This window comes from Procambarus clarkii, chromosome 8, assembly GCF_040958095.1.
Source record: "Procambarus clarkii isolate CNS0578487 chromosome 8, FALCON_Pclarkii_2.0, whole genome shotgun sequence".
In the NCBI taxonomy this organism is placed as follows: Eukaryota; Metazoa; Arthropoda; class Malacostraca; order Decapoda; family Cambaridae; genus Procambarus; species Procambarus clarkii.
The window spans coordinates 12,494,986-12,515,180 of NC_091157.1; the positions used below are offsets into that span (position 1 = coordinate 12,494,986).

The following is a 20,195-nucleotide window of genomic DNA, read 5'->3' on the forward strand; positions in this document are numbered from 1 at the left end:
ACTGTATTGAAAAGCTGTTCATTTTTAATATAATTCATAATGACTTGTATCCAGAATGAAATTAATATTTAATGAAATAAAATTTATAAGTACTGCACAGATATTAACACTTTCGCTCACCCCGCGCGCCACCCCTCGACAGGGCGATATGGGCCCCAGCGTGTCACGGAAGCGCGCGTTAATTCCGAAAAGTGTATACTCTCTTCAACTTTGTCACCTCAATTCTCCTTCTACGAGAATAAATTTGGTATCATTGTGTTCGCAATAAAATTCTCTACAGCACTAAATGCATATAAACTCCAAAAGCCCGGCTAATTACCCGCAGCAAACAGAGAAAGTGCGAACGAGTTACCCGGGAGCGCGCAAACAGGATAAAATGTTTTCACTATTTTCACTCTGGTCACCTCAATTTTTGTCCTAGGTCTTTCATTTTGGTCTCAATGGGTTCGTAATAAAATTCTCTAGAGGAACATTAGCATATAAAAAAAAACACCTGGTCACGCTCCAACCGCCGACGAGTTGAAGACGGGCCACGCGTTAGCCGTGAGTGAGCGCTCAGAGGCCTTCCTACTACACTCCCAATTCCCACCCTTTTCAAGCCTTTCTTTCGCAATTTTCTTCCTGGAAGGGCCTTGTTCATGATTACTATCCATCGTGGAGTAAGCGTAGATAGTTTCTAAAGCCGCAGTAAGAAATATAGCCACGGAAAATAGCCGAAATGTTCACACGTTTGAGATGCGAGGGGAGACGACATTGGTCACAACAGTGGAGCAAAGACAATGGGCCCACGGCGTGTGCCAAGCCGCCTGAGGGCCACGAGGCTCAACAAAGGAAATGGGAAGACATCGGCGCACATTTTAAAACCAGTCCCCAAAAAATCGGATACAAACCTGATTTTTGGCGAATTTTTAAAGTGGATGACGCAATGCTGCGTCATCCCCGGCATTACCGCCAGTAAACGGATGACGCAATGCTGCGTCATCCCCGAGCGAAAGTGTTAAAATAAATAATCTATCAAGGTCTGATCCTGTATCTATCAGTTACATACATGTTAAATAAGAGAAGTCCTACGACAGCCCAGCAGCCCATGCTCATATTTACCTTAACACTTTCGCGCTCTCCGCGTTCAAAAAAAAAAAAGCATACCCTAGATGCTTTCGGTGCTTCGCGCGCCTACGCGGTAAGACCGAAAAAGTGTACACTCTTTTGACTGTCCTGATAATAATTGAAGGCGCACGTATTTAAATTTGGTATCACTGTGTTCGCAATAAAATTGTCTATAAGAACATATCTATAAAATGCCGCCAAACCATAAGGATTATCAACACCAAATAAAAAACTATTCAGATCACTAGCCGAGAGCGCCAAACAGCAACAAAATGTTTCCACTCTCTTACTGGTTGCGAAGCCTACAGTTGTCCTACATTGCTAATTGTGGTATCATTGGAATCGCAATAAAATTCTCTACACGGACATATGCATATAAATATAGATTCAATGTCGTAGCCCACCCAAAACATTGTGGGAAGTGGCCAAAGTGTTACCCGCGGCGGCATATCGGCGAAACTCGCTTTGAAAAGTGTATATTCAATTCACTGTCCTGACATTATTTGTCGATGTATGTATTTCATTTTTGTACCAATGTGCTCGCAATAGAATGTTCTATAAGAACATAAGTATTAAAGGTCACATAAGGATGCGTTCGACCGGCAACATATATAAAAACTACGTCGATTACACTCGTCGTGTCAATTATACAATTGTTTTACCACGATGATTCACTGCCACGCCGTTTTCTTTTATAAGCTGTTCGGCTATTAGAGAAAACGTAAATTTCATGGCAAACATTTGTAAACTACAGTGGTACCTCGGAATACGATTGTCCCTGTATGCGAGGTTTTCGGAAGGCGAGGTGTATTTACTCCAAAAATTTGTCTCGGAAGGCGATGGTTACTTCGGGAGGCGAGTTTGGACACGAGTTTGTTGATACGCGTACAGCCGACCTAGCGCGTTCGTCGCCCCTCCGCCCCTCAGTTTATTATTGTCTCGTGCTCAGTGACTACCCCCCACATCAATTCTTCTCGCGGATTTTCAGTGTTTTGTTGGATTTTTGGTGATTTGTCTATACAATTTGTTATTATATATCTCACCATGGGTCCCAAGAAAGCCAGTGGTAAGGATAAAGGCCAGAAAGCTCACGTGAGGATGACAATAGAGGAGAAACAAGAGATCATTCGGAAGCATGAGAACGGTACACGTGTTGTTGAACTTTGTAGGCAGTACAACAAAGCCACATCAACAATATGCACTATACTTAAGAAGAAAAATAAGATTATGGGTGCTAAAGTGGCAAAAGGAGTAAGAACATTAACGGCACAAAGACCACAAATACTTGAAGAAGTGGAAAAGTTGTTATTAATTTGGATACACGACAAGGAGTTGAGGGGTGATAGTGTTTCGGAGGCCATTATTTGTGAGAAAGCCAGGGTGTTGCACGAAGACCTTCTAAAGAATACCCCTGCAACGAGTGATGCAGATAAGAAAGAGTTTAAGGCAAGCAGGGGCTGGTTTGAAAAATTTAGAAAGAGAAGTGGTATCCATAGTGTTACAAGGCATGGGGTTATGTGATGTGATTATGGAAGGGGACTCCCCTTCCAAACAGTAACTCCTCTCCTCCTCCCCCCTCCTCACCATCTTCCATACGCCTACAGCACTCGACAGCAAGGTAAGTAATAACTGGAACACAGTTTTGTAGGTTTATTTAGATGAATTAGGTAAATTAGGTATAAAAATTTAGTTTGATGTGGGGTTTTTGGGGTAGTCAGGAACGGATTAATTCATTTCCCTTTATTTCTTATGAGGAAATTAACTTCGGAATGCGAGTTTTCGGAAGGCGAGGCGTCTCCAGGAACGGATTAAACTCTTATTCTGAGCTATGCCTGTATTCCCAAGTTGATCGGATAATAAATGGATTTTAAACAAATATTTTTGCTCATGACTCCCGCGAGGGGCACGAGTGCGGTGTGTTTAATAATATTGGTGCCGACGCCGGTCCGCTGGAAAGCGCCAAAGTGTTAACACTTTCGCGCTTTCGATTAGAGATAACTCGTCACTGGTTTTTCTTACGATTCCGCATAACTGCCTACTTTTCTCGTCAATCGAAAAAATATTTCTATAAATTCCATTTTTTAACCGAAATGGATGGGGATACTTTTGTTTTGTAGAGAATTTATTTGCGAATTTTTTGGTACCAGAATGAATATTATATCACATAAACTTCTATGAGTAAAAAAAAGAATACACAAATTATGTTTGGGAGTGTGGCGAGTGTGTGGCAGTGGGTTCCCTTTAGCCGTTGATATATCCAACACGTGGGAAATATTTGTATGTGTTATGTATATGTCTGTGTAGGGAATTTTACTGCGATCACTGTCATACAAATTATAAAATGTTTCAACAAGTATAAACATGACAAACATCAAACGAACGAAAACAATGCGTTCGTTTCTGCCGCGAACGCATACTGAGCGACGTGGTTCTATATTTGGCGCTTCTCTTACACATGCTTTGTACAAATGTTATACAGTTCATCTTATAGAAAATTTTATTGCGAACACATTGGTATAAAAAAGAAATACGTACATAGAAAAGTAGGGTCAGGAAACGTATAAACTTTCCAAGCATGATTTCCCACCTGTGTTTTCGCCAGTGCGCTCGCGGCTAACTACTCTCCACTTCACACACTCTTGCGGGTGGGCAATTACCTATATTAAACATTCATATGCATATGTCCGTGTAGAGAATTTTATTGCGATTCCAATGATACCAAAATTAGCCATGTAGGACAACTGTAGGCTTCGCAACCATTAAGAGAGTGGAAACATTTTGTTGCTGTTTGGCGCTCTCGGCGAGTGATCTGCATAGTTTTTTATTTGGTGTTGATACTCCTTATGCTTGGGTGGCATTTTATAGGTATGCTCTTATAGACAATTTCATTGCGAACACAGTGATACCAAATTTAAATACGTGCGCCTTCAATTATTGTCAGGACAGTCAAAAGAGTGTACACTTTTTCGGTCTTACCGCGTAGGCGCGCGAAGTGCCGAAAGCATCTGGGGTATTGTTTTTTTTTGAGCGCCGAGAGCGCGAAAGTGTTAAGATAATTTGTACTACTGACCTTCCTAGGATGCAACCCCACAGCAGATGACTAACTCCCGGGTACCTACTCTTACTGCTAGGTGAGCAGAGGCATTAAGTAAAAGGAAATGTGCCCAAACATCTCTGTCCCACCTGGGATTCAACCCTAGGATCTCCAAGAATACATCCCCCAGTGTTGTATCTGCAGATACAACACTGGGGATGGAGAGAACATCAAGGGAGGAATGAATGCCTGTGCCCCAATACAGTACATAATTAGTAATGGTAATGTCTTCTCACAGACATAATAACATAGGATAAAAACCCACACTTGTGAATTTTTGAAATTTATGTAAGGAATTTACACCATCTTTCGCACTCTACTGAGTGCTCTATCAAGGTCTGAGTGTGTGGTTAGGATGACACTAACATCTCAACATCTAATCTAGGGAGATTAGATGTTTTACAGATTGATATACTGTAGTGTTTTACAGTTAGTTTTTTTACATTGACGTTGAGATGTAAGTCGTGTCCTAACCAACACCTTGATAAAGCACTCAGGAGAGTGTGAAAGATGGGTGTAAATTCCTTAAATTTCACAAATACACAAGTGAGAATTTTTATCTACTGTACATAATTCTTGTTGTTGGGGACAGGAAGCCCGGTACTAGGCTTGTATCGAACTTTCCACCCCGAGTTCAAACCACTGACCTTTCCCAGGATGCAACCCCAGAGCAGATGCCTAACTCCTGGGTACCTATTTACTGATAGATGAACAGAGGCATCTGATGTACCTCAAGACTTGTATTGAAATCTCCAGAGGATGAGAATGTCAATGAAAAATTGTCACAAGCATAAGATTGCATATAAATCTTTTCTTTAGGAAGTGTTCATACGTTTAGTGACAATTGAAAAGACAGTTTAACCTTTAAATATTAAGTGTTTTAAAACTCACCATCATCAGAGTTTGAAGGATTGTGACCTATGATTTGCACTCCTGCTGTTGACATTGTAGGATGATTTGGAACGGGTTGGTGGTTCATCGTAGGGTGATCTGGAAGTGGTGGGTTGGTCTTCGACGGCTGAATTGCAAGGGGTTGGTTGGTTTTCGACGGCTGAATTGCAAGGGGTCGGTTGGTCTTCGACGGCTGAATTGCAAGGGGCAAGTGGCTCACTGAAGGGTGACTTGGAAGGGTCGAGTAGCTACTTGAAGATAAAACACTAGATGAAGTGGAAAACATCAATGGTTGAGGGGTGGCCCCAGTTCTCGATACATTTATCGGAGTCCTGGGTAGATATCCCTCACCATTGTATGTGCCTCTTCTACCTTGCTGATAGAAGAGGACCGCATCACTGGGTGTTAAAGAAGGCTGTGTCCGCATGCCCTCCACACTGCCATCGCGCACTGAAATGTGCAGTAACAAGTGGCAGGGAAAACAAAGATTGTTTTACAGTTAGAGATTAATGCCTTTGGGTATAGCAGATCTGAATAGGAGAGTAGGCAGGGGGAAGCTATTTATAGGGATAGAGAAAACAACAGAAAGCTAATTGGGCCACCATGAGGCATTTCCTATTTATACCCAACCAAACTAATATAATATTTATAATTTATTGAGTGGGAAAAGCAAACATGCAGGCCAGCTAGCCAAGCCAGACTTGCTAGCATGCCAGCCAGCCAGCCAAGCTACTCACTCGTAGGCCGGCCAGCCAAGCCAGACTTGCTAGCATCCCAGCCAGCCAAGCTACTCACTAGCAGGCCAGCCAGCCAGCCAAGCCAGACTTGCTAGCATGCCAGCCAGCCAAGCTACTCACTAGCAGGCCAGCCAGCCAAGCCAGACTTGCTAGCATGCCAGCCAGCCAAGCTACTCACTAGCAGGCCAGCCAGCCAAGCCAGACTTGCTAGCATCCCAGCCAGCCAAGCTACTCACTAGCAGGCCAGCCAGCCAAGCCAGACTTGCTAGCATGCCAGCCAGCCAAGCTACTCACTAGCAGGCCTGCCAGCCAAGCCAGACTTGCTAGCATGCCAGCCAGCCAAGCCAGACTTGCTAGCATGCTAGCCAGCCAAGCTACTCACTAGCAGGCCTGCCAGCCAAGCCAGACTCACTAGAAGGCCAGCCAGCCGAGCCACTCACTAGCCGGCTTGCCAGCCAAGCCAAACTCCAAGCAGGCCAGCCAGCCAGCCAAGCCACTCACTAGCAAGGCCTGCCAGCCAAGCCAGACTTGCTAGAAGGCCAGCCAGCCAGCCAAGCCACTCATTAGCAGGCCTGCCAGCCAAGCCAGACTCACTAGCAGGTATGCCAGTCAGCCAACCCAGACTCATTAGACAGGCCAGACTCCCTAGCACGCCAGCCAGCCAAGCCAAGCCTGAATGGATGCACGTTGTTGTTTCAATCGGGAAAGGACTGCCCCTCCCCTTCCCCATGAGGGTGTATGATGATACACAACATTGGGCATCAGCAATAGTATATTTAACAAACTCTTCAAACTGAAATAATTAAATGTTTGAGAAATATAAATACATGTACAATACAACTACCGAATACAGAGTTACAATATACACATATACAAACCTGATAGTGTTTGAGGTCCCCCAGGAAGCTGGTCACATGTTAATGTACCTCTGTCCACGGTCGGAGGTGGACCCTTGTCCACGGTCGCAGGTGGACCCCTGTCCACGGTCGGAGGTGGACCCCTGTCCATGGTCGGAGGTGGACCCCTGTCCACGATCGGAGGTGGACCCCTGTCCACGATCGGAGGTGGACCCCTGTCCACGAGTGGTGGACCCCTGTCCACGGTCGGAGGTGGACCCCTGTCCACGGTCGGAGGTGGACCCCTCTCCACGGTCGGAGGTGGACCCCTCTCCACGGTCGGAGGTGGACCCCTCTCCACGGTCGGAGGTGGACCCCTGTCCACGGTCGGAGGTGGGCCCCTGTCCACGGTCGGAGGTGGACCCCTGTCCACGGTCGGAGGTGGACCCCTGTCCACGGTCGGAGGTGGACCCCTGTCCACGGGCAGAGGTGGACCCCTGTTCACAGTCGGAAGTGGACCCCTGTATACAGTCAGAGGTGGACCCCTGTCCACGGTCAGAGGTGGACCCCTGTCCACGGTCGGAGGTGGACCCCTGTCCACGGTTGGAGGTGGACCCCTGCCCACGGTCGGAGGTGGACCCCTGCCCACGGTCGGAGGTGGACCCCTGTCCACGGTCGGAGGTGGACCCCTGTCCACGGTTGGAGGTGGACCCCTGTATACAGTCAGAGGTGGACCCCTGTCCACGGTCAGAGGTGGACCCCTGTCCACGGTCGGAGGTGGACCCCTGTCCACGGTTGGAGGTGGACCCCTGCCCACGGTCGGAGGTGGATCCCTGTCCACGGTCGGAGGTGGACCCCTGTATACAGTCAGAGGTGGACCCCTGTCCACGGTCAGAGGTGGACCCCTGTCCACGGTCGGAGGTGGACCCCTGTCCACGGTTGGAGGTGGACCCCTGTATACAGTCAGAGGTGGACCCCTGTCCACGGTCAGAGGTGGACCCCTGTCCACGGTCAGAGGTGGACCCCTGTCCACGGTTGGAGGTGGACCCCAGTATACAGTCAGAGGTGGACCCCTGTCCACGGTCAGAGGTGGACCCCTGTCCACGGTCGGAGGTGGACCCCAGTCCACGGTTGGAGGTGGACCCCTGCTCACGGTCGGAGGTGGACCCCTGTCCACGGTTGGAGGTGGACCCCTGTATACAGTCAGAGGTGGACCCCTGTCCACGGTCAGAGGTGGACCCCTGTCCACGGTCGGAGGTGGACCCCTGTCCACGGTTGGAGGTGGACCCCTGCCCACGGTCGGAGGTGGACCCCTGTCCACGGGCAGAGGTAGACCCCTGTTCACAGTCGGAAGTGGACCCCTGTATACAGTCAGAGGTGGACCCCTGCCCACGGTCGGAGGTGGACCCCTGTCCACGGTCGGAGGTGAACTTTTACCAACACCTGTAAGCCATAATAAGGTTTAATTAACACTATATGGCATTTAGTGTGACATTGCATTTTGAAAACAAAGCCAGGCACAACACCACAGCCAGGCACAACACCACAGCCAGGCACAACACCACAGCCAGGCACAACACCACAGCCAGGCACAACACCACAGCCAGGCACATCAACAAAGCCAGGCACATCAACAAAGCCAGGCACAACACCACAGCAAGGCACAACACCACAGCCAGGCACAACACCACAGCCAGGCACAACACCACAGCCAAGCACAACACCACAGCCAGGCACAACACCACAGCCAGGCACAACACCACAGCCAGGCACAACACCACAGCCAGGCACAACACCACAGCCAGGCACAACACCACAGTCAGGCACAACACCACAGCCAGGCACAACACCACAGTCAGGCACAACACCACAGTCAGGCACAACACCACAGTCAGGCACAACACCACAGTCAGGCACAACACCACAGTCAGGCACAACACCACAGCCAAGCACAACACCACAGCCAGGCACAACACCACAGCCAGGCACAACACCACAGCCAGGCACAACACCACAGTCAGGCACAACACCACAGCCAGGCACAACACCACAGCCAGGCACAACACCACAGCCAGGCACAACACCACAGCCAGGCACAACACCACAGCCAGGCACAACACCACAGTCAGGCACAACACCACAGTCAGGCACAACACCACAGCCAGGCACAACACCACAGCCAGGCACAACACCACAGTCAGGCACAACACCACAGCCAGGCACAACACCACAGTCAGGCACAACACCACAGTCAGGCACAACACCACAGCCAGGCACAACACCACAGCCAGGCACAACACCACAGCCAGGCACAACACCACAGTCAGGCACAACACCACAGTCAGGCACAATACCACAGTCAGGCACAACACCACAGCCAGGCACAACAACACAGCCAGGCACATCAACACAGCCAGGCACAACACCACAGTCAGGCACAACACCACAGCCAGGCACAACACCACAGCCAGGCACATCAACAAAGCCAGACAAGTCTAAGATAACTGCTGCCAATGAGGACATGAAGCCAATCACACGTATCAGAAACAGTCTTCAAGCAAAACACATGTTGGGTAAGAAATAATTGGCCAGGAAAAACATACCAACAGTAAGCAATGCTTTGGTGTAGTCAGGCGGTACTGTAATGTGCTCAGTAATATCGAGGTGTGGGGATATGATCACTACATACAAAATACTGAGGGTAATAATCAAGGACTGGTGTACTCCCTTTCCAATTAAAGAGAAAGGACAAGAAGACACGAGTGAAAGTCCAAAACAGTCATAAGGTAGCGCACTCGTGCAGTGTAGGTGATCACTAAGTGTACTGTGGTAAAAGAAGTTGTGGAGGCCCGTTTCATATAGAATTGTCAAGGGAAATACGACAAACCTCAAGAGATTTTCACAAAGAAATCCCAATAGTGCGACATATCTGTGACACTGGGGGTGACATGAGTTCCATTACATAGCATTGCTCTAAAAAAAAAATTCTCGTTGAGAAATTTCAAACATACGAGGTACAAATAGCCAGGAGGCAAGACGCAAAAGGGGTAAGAAGTCGTTCCTTGTAGGAACTGATAAGTAAGCACATACCTACACCAATATGTAGAGGTGTGGTACCTGCCAGCCACTGCCACATCCCTGGAGGTGTGGTCGCCGCCACATCCCTGGAGGTGTGGTCGCCGCCACTTCCCTGGAGGTGTGGTCGCCGCCACATCCCTGGAGGTGTGGTCGCCGCCACATCCTTGGAGGTGTGGTCGCCGCCACATCCCTGGAAGTGTGGTCGCTGCCACATCCCTGGAGGTGTGGTCGCTGCCACATCCCTGGAGGTGTGGTCGCTGCCACATCCCTGGAGGTGTGGTCGCTGCCACTTACCTGCAGGTGTGGTCGCTGCCACTTACCTGGAGGTGTGGTCGCTGCCACTTACCTGGAGGTGTGGTCGCTGCCACATCCCTGGAGGTGTGGTCGCCGCCACATCCCTGGAGGTGTGGTCGCCGCCACATCCCTGGAGGTGTGGTCGCCGCCACATCCTTGGAGGTGTGGTCGCCGCCACATCCCTGGAAGTGTGGTCGCTGCCACATCCCTGGAGGTGTGGTCGCTGCCACATCCCTGGAGGTGTGGTCGCTGCCACTTACCTGCAGGTGTGGTCGCTGCCACTTACCTGGAGGTGTGGTCGCTGCCACTTACCTGGAGGTGTGGTCGCTGCCACTTACCTGGAGGTGTGGTCGCTGCCACATCCCTGGAGGTGTGGTCGCTGCCACTTACCTGGAGGTGTGGTCGCTGCCACTTACCTGGAGGTGTGGTCGCTGCCACATCCCTGGAGGTGTGGTCGCTGCCACATCCCTGGAGGTGTGGTCGCTGCCACATCCCTGGAGGTGTGGTCGCTGCCACATCCCTGGAGGTGTGGTCGCTGCCACATACCTGGAGGTGTGGTCGCTGTCACATCCCTGGAGGTGTGGTCGCTGCCACTTACCTGGAGGTGTGGTCGCTGCCACATCCCTGGAGGTGTGGTCGCCGCCACATCCCTGGAGGTGTGGTCACTGCCACATCCCTGGAGGTGTGGTCGCCGCCACATCCCTGGAGGTGTGGTCGCCGCCACATCCCTGGAGGTGTGGTCGCCGCCACATCCCTGGAGGTGTGGTCGCCGCCACATCCCTGGAGGTGTGGTCGCCGCCACATCCTTGGAGGTGTGGTCGCCGCCACATCCCTGGAAGTGTGGTCGCTGCCACATACCTGGAGGTGTGATCGCTGCCACATCCCTGGAGGTGTGGTCGCCGCCACATCCCTGGAGGTGTGGTCGCCGCCACATCCCTGGAGGTGTGGTCGCCGCCACATCCTTGGAGGTGTGGTCGCCGCCACATCCCTGGAAGTGTGGTCGCTGCCACATACCTGGAGGTGTGATCGCTGCCACATCCCTGGAGGTGTGGTCGCTGCCACATCCCTGGAGGTGTGGTCGCTGCCACTTACCTGGAGGTGTGGTCGCTGCCACTTACCTGGAGGTGTGGTCGCTGCCACTTACCTGGAGGTGTGGTCGCTGCCACTTACCTGGAGGTGTGGTCGCTGCCACTTACCTGGAGGTGTGGTCGCTGCCACTTACCTGGAGGTGTGGTCGCTGCCACTTACCTGGAGGTGTGGTCGCTGCCACATCCCTGAAGGTGTGGTCGCTGCCACATCCCTGCAGGTGTGGTCGCTGCCACATCCCTGAAGGTGTGGTCGCTGCCACATCCCTGCAGGTGTGGTCGCTGCCACTTACCTGGAGGTGTGGTCGCTGCCACATCCCTGGAGGTGTGGTCGCTGCCACATCCCTGAAGGTGTGGTCGCTGCCACATCCCTGGAGGTGTGGTCGCTGCCACTTACCTGGAGGTGTGGTCACTGCCACATCCCTGAAGGTGTGGTCGCTGCCACTTACCTGGAGGTGTGGTCGCTGCCACTTACCTGGAGGTGTGGTCGCTGCCACATCCCTGGAGGTGTGGTCGCTGCCACATCCCTGGAGGTGTGGTCGCTGCCACATCCCTAGAGGTGTGGTCGCTGCCACTTACCTGGAGGTGTGGTCGCTGCCACTTACCTGGAGGTGTGGTTGCTGCCACTTACCTGGAGGTGTGGTCGCTGCCACATCCCTGGAGGTGTGGACATCCACGGTGATAGTGGACTTAACCCGTCTCCAAATCAGGAAGATAAACGAGGACTGTGTGGCGGTGACGGCGGTAGTTTAGGGTCGCCGTCTAAGGACAGCCAACCAGACATGTCTGCTCATCATTGCCACCATTACCCATACCACGGAGGAAAATCCTTTTCGCTGCAGACCGACTACAGTTTTATGCCACCCTTGCTGATGGTCGCCGTCACGGCTTGACAAGTCATATTAATGCCACCAACACAAACACCATGGTTGTCATATCTCTGTGCTTGCATATCAGTAACAATACTTACAGTTACTATCAATAACGAAAGAGGAGTTATCTCTAGATCTTTATACCTCGCGCCACCTACCCCCATAGTGAACCAGACAAAGACAGACTTACATTACATACATACATATATACATATATACAGAAGACCTAGACAGGAATATGATAGAAACAACATGGCCACCATTAACATAATAGAAAGAGCAGCTTCTGTTGCTAGCAGGAATGGATCTGGACTACTAATTATGGGAGACTTCAACCATGGGTAGATAGATTGGAAGAACAGAGACCCGCATGGAGGACCAGAAACATGGAGAGCTAAGCTGCTGGACGTGGCAACAAGAAACTTTCTAAGCCAGCACACCAAAGAACCAACAAGAATGAGAGGAGAAGATGAACCAGCAATGCTTGATTTGATATTTACCCTAAATGAATGGGATATAAGGGAAGTTAAGATGGAAGCGCCCTTGGGAATGAGTGACCACAGTGTATTGAACTTTGAGTACCTGGTAGAGCTAGGACTTATCTCCTCCCAAAAAGAACTAGGAATCAAAAGGCTGGCATACCGAAAGGGGAATTATGAACAGATGAGAAGTTTCCTAAGTGAAATACCTTGGGACACAGACCTCAGAGACAAGTCTGTACAGGGTATGATGGACTATGTTACCCAAAAGTGTCAGGAGGCAGTAAACAGGTTCATCCCGGCCCAAAGGGAAAAATCCGAGAAGCAACAGAAGAATCCATGGTATAATAGGGCATGTATGGAAGCGAAGAAACTGAACAAAAAGGCGTGGAGGAACTTCCGGAATAACAGAACACCAGAAAGCAGAGAGAGATACCAGAGAACCAGGAATGAGTACGTCAGGGTGAGAAGAGAAGCAGAGAAAAATTTTGAAAATGATATAGCAAACAAAGCCAAGACCGAACCAAAGCTACTCCACAGTCACATCAGAAGGAAAACAACAGTGAAAGAACAGGTATTGAAACTTAGAACAGGCGAGGACAGGTATACAGAGAATGACAGAGAGGTGTGTGAGGAACTCAACAAGAGGTTCCAGGAGGTCTTCACAATAGAACAGGGTGAGGTCACTGTGCTAGGAGAAAGGGAGGTAAACCAGGCGGCCTTGGAGGAGTTCGAAATTACGAGAGAGGAGGTCAAGAGACACCTGCTGGATCTGGATGTTAGAAAGGCTGTTGGTCCAGATGGGATCTCACCATGGGTACTGAAAGAGTGTGCAGAGGCACTTTGCCTGCCACTCTCCATAGTGTATAGTAAGTCACTAGAGACGGGAGACCTACCAGAAATATGGAAGACGTCGAATGTGGTCCCAATATACAAAAAGGGCGACAGACAAGAGGCACTGAACTACAGGCCAGTGTCCTTGACTTGTATACCATGCAAGGTGATGGAGAAGATCGTGAGAAAAAACCTGGTAACACATCTGGAGAGAAGGGACTTCGTGACAAATCGCCAACATGGATTCAGGGAGGGTAAATCTTGCCTTACAGGCTTGATAGAATTCTACGATCAGGTGACACAGATTAAGCAAGAAAGAGAGGGCTGGGCGGACTGCATTTTCTTGGATTGTCGGAAAGCCTTTGACACAGTACCGCATAAGAGGCTGGTACATAAGCTGGAGAGACAGGCAGGTGTAGCTGGTAAGGTGCTCCAGTGGATAAGGGAGTATCTAAGCAATAGGAAGCAGAGAGTTACGGTGAGGGGTGAGACCTCCGATTGGCGTGAAGTCACCAGTGGAGTCCCACAGGGCTCTGTACTCGGTCCTATCTTGTTTCTGATATATGTAAATGATCTCCCGGAGGGTATCGATTCATTTCTCTCAATGTTTGCGGACGATGCTAAAATTATGAGAAGGATTAAAACAGAAGAGGACTGTTTGAGGCTTCAAGAAGACCTAGACAAGCTGAAGGAATGGTCGAACAAATGGTTGTTAGAGTTTAACCCAACCAAATGTAATGTAATGAAGATAGGTGTAGGGAGCAGGAGGCCAGATACAAGGTATCATCTGGGAGAGGAAATTCTTCAGGAGTCAGAGAAGGAAAAAGACTTGGGGGTTGATATCACGCCAGACCTGTCTCCTGCAGCACATATCAAGCGGATAACATCAGCGGCATATGCCAGGCTGGCCAACATACGAACGGCATTCAGAAACATGTGTAAAGAATCATTCAGAACTTTGTATACCACATATGTCAGGCCAATCCTGGAGTATGCAGCCCCAGCATGGAGTCCATATCTAGTCAAGGATAAGACTAAACTGGAAAAGGTTCAAAGGTTTGCCACCAGACTAGTACCCGAGCTGAGAGGTATGAGCTACGAGGAGAGACTACGGGAATTAAACCTCACTTCGCTGGAAGACAGAAGAGTTAGGGGGGACATGATCACCACATTCAAGATTCTGAAGGGGATTGATAGGGTAGATAAAGACAGTCTATTTAACACAAGGGGAACACGCACAAGGGGACACAAGTGGAAACTGAGTGCCCAAATGAGCCACAGAGATATTAGAAAGAACTTTTTTAGTGTCAGAGTGGTTGACAAATGGAATGCATTAGGAAGTGATGTGGTGGAGGCTGACTCCATACACAGTTTCAAGTGTAGATATGACAGAGCCCGATAGGCTCATGAATCTGTACACCTGTTGATTGACGGTTGAGAGGCGGGACCAAAGAGCCAGAGCTCAACCCCCGCAAACACAACTAGGTGAGTACATACATACACATACATACATACATACATACATACATACATACATACATACATACATACATACATACATACATTACATACAGTACATAATTTTATAAATCTCCCAACAATTGAGAATTTCCTAAAGTTTCTGTGTCAGCATTTCCAACTTCCACCAATATCCCTCTTGTTCTCATCAGGTTAAAGCAGTTGCATTTGGACATCCTCCAAAGTAATGGGACTTGTCTGTTCAGTACAGCTACCACTTGCTCTAAGTTGACACCCTTTTCTGCCACTGCAACCACCTGGATGATGGCTGGCAGCCCATTGCTGACATGAAACTGAGTTGCAGAGATGTAACCACTCTCGCTACACTTACGAGTGGTTGGGGGGAAGCTGGAAATGAAGACAACGAGACAAAGAAATGAAAGAGTGTATTTAATGAGAGCTGTCAACAAGTGGTATGCACTGGTGAAAGAAGTAGAACCTGGCGCCTCCATCCATAAAGATAGGAACCGAAGAGCTAGAGCTCACAAACTGTAGAGACTAACCTTGTTTGTCCTGACTATTACTCCTCTTCTCACTGTTGTTATTACCTCTCTGGTCAGCATTCCAAAGTCTATGTTTTACTTTAAGTTGACTAACAAAAGTAGGGCCTTCTGCCGGTTTCATACCTTCTTCCTGTTGAAACAAACAATATTGATCTATAAAAAATACAAAAAGAGCTTACAGTCGTATACTGTGTTTATCTGTAATAAAATTACACAATATTCCACCTGGTGCATTCTATCCCCTACCCACAGCCTCTCATTTTACAGAAGCGCGTCAGTATCGGTTTGGCCCTAACACCTTCTGTGACTGTGTAATTAATCAATTTATTGCATCTTTAGCCCATATATGTTGAGACATGGAATTAACTATGAATGCCGAGTGATGCCAGCTGTAGAACAAATGAAACACTCACCAGAAATTGTCTATTTCTCGTTCTTTTCGGGGTATTTTGGGGCTCGTCTGTCTTTCGTTTGAGGGGCGAGACAAGTCTGTCAGGCAGATCTAAGTCATCTTTATTCAAAAGCATCTTTCTCGTTTGGTTGTAGGACTGTACACCTTAAAAAATAATACTGTTACAAATTACACGTAAACAGCACTTGCGATTAATAAATTTTGAAGAAAAATTACTTGTGTCAAAAAATTAGCAGCCTCCGGAATGGTTCTTATCACCCTCTACTCTCCAATGGGATTGACTTCAACAATGACCACAAAATAGTTCTAAAGATTAGAACTACAGTAGTTGAGAAGTGAGAACAGGCAGCAAAGTGAAGAACAGCAGGGTGGGAGGTCAAGGTCAATGAACAGCAGGATGGGAGGTCAGGTCAAGAACAGCAGTGTGGGATGTCAAGGTCAAGAACAGCATGGTGGGAGGTCAAGGTCAATGAACAGCAGGATGGGAGGTAAAGTTCTACACATGTCACATATGATGAAAATCAGGCATATTACTTCAGTTTAATAGGATCCACAAGAGAACAATACATGACATTGGTCTACAAATCTGGCACACACACCCATCATACCTTGCTGATGAGGGCGAGATGATGGCAATGGTGATGCTCGGGCTACGCACACACGACCACCACTACTACTATCAACAGGATGGACACTTGTATCAGCAACTGTTCCAACAGGATTATCAGTAGTGTCAACAACATCATTATCAAGGGGGTCAGGAGGAGACATTGTCAAGTCCACGTACTCCAGCATTGGCGACATTTCCCGAGACGAATCGCCAGATGTCAGGTCATTCTTGCCAATGCTTAGCGGAGAAGACTGTGACGGACTCCTGTCCAATGGTAAAAGACAAATTCAATAATCAGCCATGTAACAAATCAGATGTAATGATGTACTGTACTGTATTTGCATCATGTCAACATAGAATCGTGCCCCAAGATGAATTGTAACCTTTCGCCGTCTGTTAGCACAATACAAGGTAAGGGACTCACTCCCTCCCTCCTCCCTCCCTCATCTGATCCTGCTATTATTTGAATCCTGGTCACTAAATCCTGTAAATGAATAATTTTCCACAAGTTTATTTTGTAAAGGAACTTGAGAAGTCGTTTGAAGATTCTTAGATAGACGAAACAATGGCAGTGTGCTGTGGCTAGTGCTGTGAACATCTTGAACAGCATTGTGTTCACTGATATCTGAACATTGTACACAGTCTTTATCACAGTCAGGCTCTTCTGTAATACTATAATAGCTAAATAGTATGTTACATATATATTTTGACATTTTTAGGCGATGTTGTGGTCACAAGCTTAACAGCAGTGCTGTTAGCTCATGCTGTTTGCACCAGCCTTGGTTGCTCACTCAGTCACACCCGGGAATGTTGCCCACAATTTAAAAAAAAGCAGCGTTGAATGTAATGAAATGCCATTTTCTGGGTGAGTACCGGAGGCTACCAGGAGCTATCCAAGCTGACATGTATATCATTAGACTTTGGCATCAGTATGAATGGAGTTCTAGGCCTACCGGGGACCATGCGCCAGAACCTGGCCCCCTCAGAGATGCATGAGGAGCAATGGCCTATAGAAATGCACATGGGACTTGGAGCATTCTATATCTGCCATCGACCGGGACAGGCACCTGCTTAATACCTACTTGATGAGGTTCTGAGAGTTCTTCTACACCCCAGGTCCAGCCTGAGGCCAGGCTTGACTTGTGAGAGTTTGATCCACCAAGCTGTTGCTTGGAGCGGCCAGCAAGCCCACATATCCACCACATCCCGGTTGGTCCGGTACTCCTTGAAGAAGTCCACGGTTGTTCTGGCAATATTTCTTATGCTCGCTGGGAGGATGTTGAACAACCGTGGACCTCTGATGTTCATACAGTGTTCTCCGATTGTGCCTATGGCACCCCTGCTTTTCACTGGTTCTGTTCTGCATTTTCTTCCATGTCGTTCACTCCTGTATGTTGTTATTTTACTGTGCAGATTTGGGATCAGCTCTCCAGTATTTACCACGTATATATTATTTGATATCTCTCAAATAATATACGTCTCCTTTCCAGTGAGTACATTTGGCGAGTTTTGAAATGATCCCAATAATTTTGATGCTTTATCGTGTCTATGTATGGCATATATGATCTCTATATTCCCTCTATTTCAGCAATCTCCCCTGCTTTGAAGGGAAAAGTGAGTTTTAAGCAGTACTCAAGACAGGACAGCACAATTGATTTGAAGAGTACAACCACAATTGATTTGAAGAGTATTGACCTCATTTTGTGTGCCTTTGCAAAATCCATGTATACCACATCTGTGTTCTGTTTTTCTTCAAATGCCTCAATGATTTTGTTATAATGGTCAAGTAGCTATGAGAGGCATGATCTCCCCGCTCTAAATCCATGTTTACCTAGGTTGTGGAGATCATTGGTTTCCATGAATCTAGTGACCTGACTCCTGATCACTCTCTCAAATACGTTTATTATGTGGGACATTAGTGCAACTGGTCTATAATTTTTTGCCAATACTTTGCTCCCTCCCTTGTGTAGAGGGGCAATGTCTGCTGCTTTAAGCGCATCTGGTATCTCCCACGTGTCCAAGCTCTTCCTCCACACTATACTGAGTGCCTGTGCTACAGGTACCTTGCATTTCTTAATAAAAATTGAATTCCATGAGTCTGGCCCCAGGGCTGAGTGCATGGGCATGTTATCAATTTCCCTTTCAAAATCTGCCACGCTCGTGTTGATATCAGTTATATTTACAGGAGTCTGGATATCACGCATAAAGAAGTTGTTCAGATCTTCCAGTGTCATGCTTTTTTTTTTTTGGGGGGGGGGGGAGTACTAAACATGTCCTCATACTACTTTTTTAGGATTTCACCGATTTCTTTGTCATCTTCCATGTATGAACCTTCACTTGTACAAATAGGGGCCAATACTGGCAATGGTTTTTGCCTTTGATTTCGTATATGTGAAGAAATATTTTTTTTTTATTTCTTGAATTGCGTTCTGTTCTAGTTGCCTTTCTTCAATCTAATATGAATGCTTCAGTCTCTGGTGAATTTCTTCATTTTCCCTGTTTAAATTATTCTTTCTTTGCATGGAAAGTCGTGTCTGCTTAAGCGCTTCCGTTATTTTTTTCTTCTTTTGTAGTATCGTCTGCACTATTTCTATGTTGTACCTCTTTCTGGCTTTCCTCAAAGGCACATGTTTCAGACAATCTTCATATACCACAATACCCTTCTCTCCCTCCACACTTCTGCCGTGGTTCTCTAAACTACCTGTTCCTGAATTTTGGTCATTATCCAGTGTTGTTTTTTCACAGTCCGTATATATCACTGGTAGCTTTTCTGTGTGACTCGGGTATGGCATTCATCAATTGGGTCAAGTTTTCCCATATTAACCTGTCTTTTTGCAAACCCAGTATATGCCTGTCTATTTGTGCATGCTGTAGATAATGCTGCACAGCTCAGGTGAAATCTTGTGTTACAGATGTAACACTTGACGTCTACAATACGTCTTCCAAATTTTTCAAAACACTTGCCACACACCTCCATTGTCCGATGCATTGTATTGTATTTGTGCTTCACTGTATGTATCCCTTGACGACTTTAGTAATTTTACAATTTATAATATTATATGTATATATTTATAATATTACATGTGTGTAAATCACGAAAATTAACACGTGATGAAAAATGTGAGTGTCATATCACGGAGGAAGAATTGAAACAGCAATTCTGTTTGCAAGAGCAAACAAAGCAAGAGTTCTTTCAATTCTTCCTCCATGGTCTAACTCTGTCATATTACATGTATATATTTATAATATTATATGTACAGTATATATTTATAATATTATATGTATATATTTATAATATTATATGTATATATTTATAATATTATATGTATATATTTATAATATTATACGAATATACTTATAACATTATATGTATACCGTATATTTATAATATTGCATATGTTCATTTGTTCTATTTTATGGGCAATTACTTTTTCGTATGGGAGAGGGTAATGGTACCAGTGGGGTGAACAGTTGACACGTTGTTTCCTAGGATGCAGGATGGATGCTGTCAGTTGCCAGTTACTTGAGTTATAACATTGATATATTATTTGCCTGTATTACCATAAGGGATTTTCTGCTTAATTTCTGGGTTGCAATTGTATTCATTTCCTCTATTACTAAGAGAGGAACCAAGGAAGAGAAGAACTTTCTTACGCAGAGAGATAAGCGCCCCAAAACAAACCTCTATTATGTTTAAAACAACTAAAATAGACAAACGAATGGATAGAACTCCCCAAATGAAAACAAGGAAACAAGCATGACGTCGCACGAGCTGTGTCGCATATCTGTGCAGCTCCCCCTTTCCCCTCCCGGGGAAAGGAGGAGTCCCAGACCCCGGTGCTGAC

At 47.2% G+C, this 20,195-nt stretch overlaps 1 protein-coding gene across 3 annotated transcripts in view; it reads right to left on the reverse strand.

Annotated features, from left to right (window-relative positions):
- Window positions 1-20,195, reverse strand: part of LOC123759765 (mucin-4) — a 142,526-nt gene that overhangs the window by 64,308 nt on the left and 58,023 nt on the right. For all 3 annotated transcript variants that reach the window (XM_069317239.1, XM_069317245.1, XM_045745020.2), the window contains 5 exons: window positions 16,349-16,614; window positions 15,742-15,884; window positions 15,329-15,458; window positions 6,708-8,108; window positions 5,093-5,542 (listed from right to left, as the gene is read on the reverse strand). In XM_069317239.1, coding sequence (XP_069173340.1) covers window positions 5,093-5,542; window positions 6,708-8,108; window positions 15,329-15,458; window positions 15,742-15,884; window positions 16,349-16,614 — 2,390 coding nt within the window. The remainder of the gene's footprint in view (window positions 1-5,092; window positions 5,543-6,707; window positions 8,109-15,328; window positions 15,459-15,741; window positions 15,885-16,348; window positions 16,615-20,195) is intronic.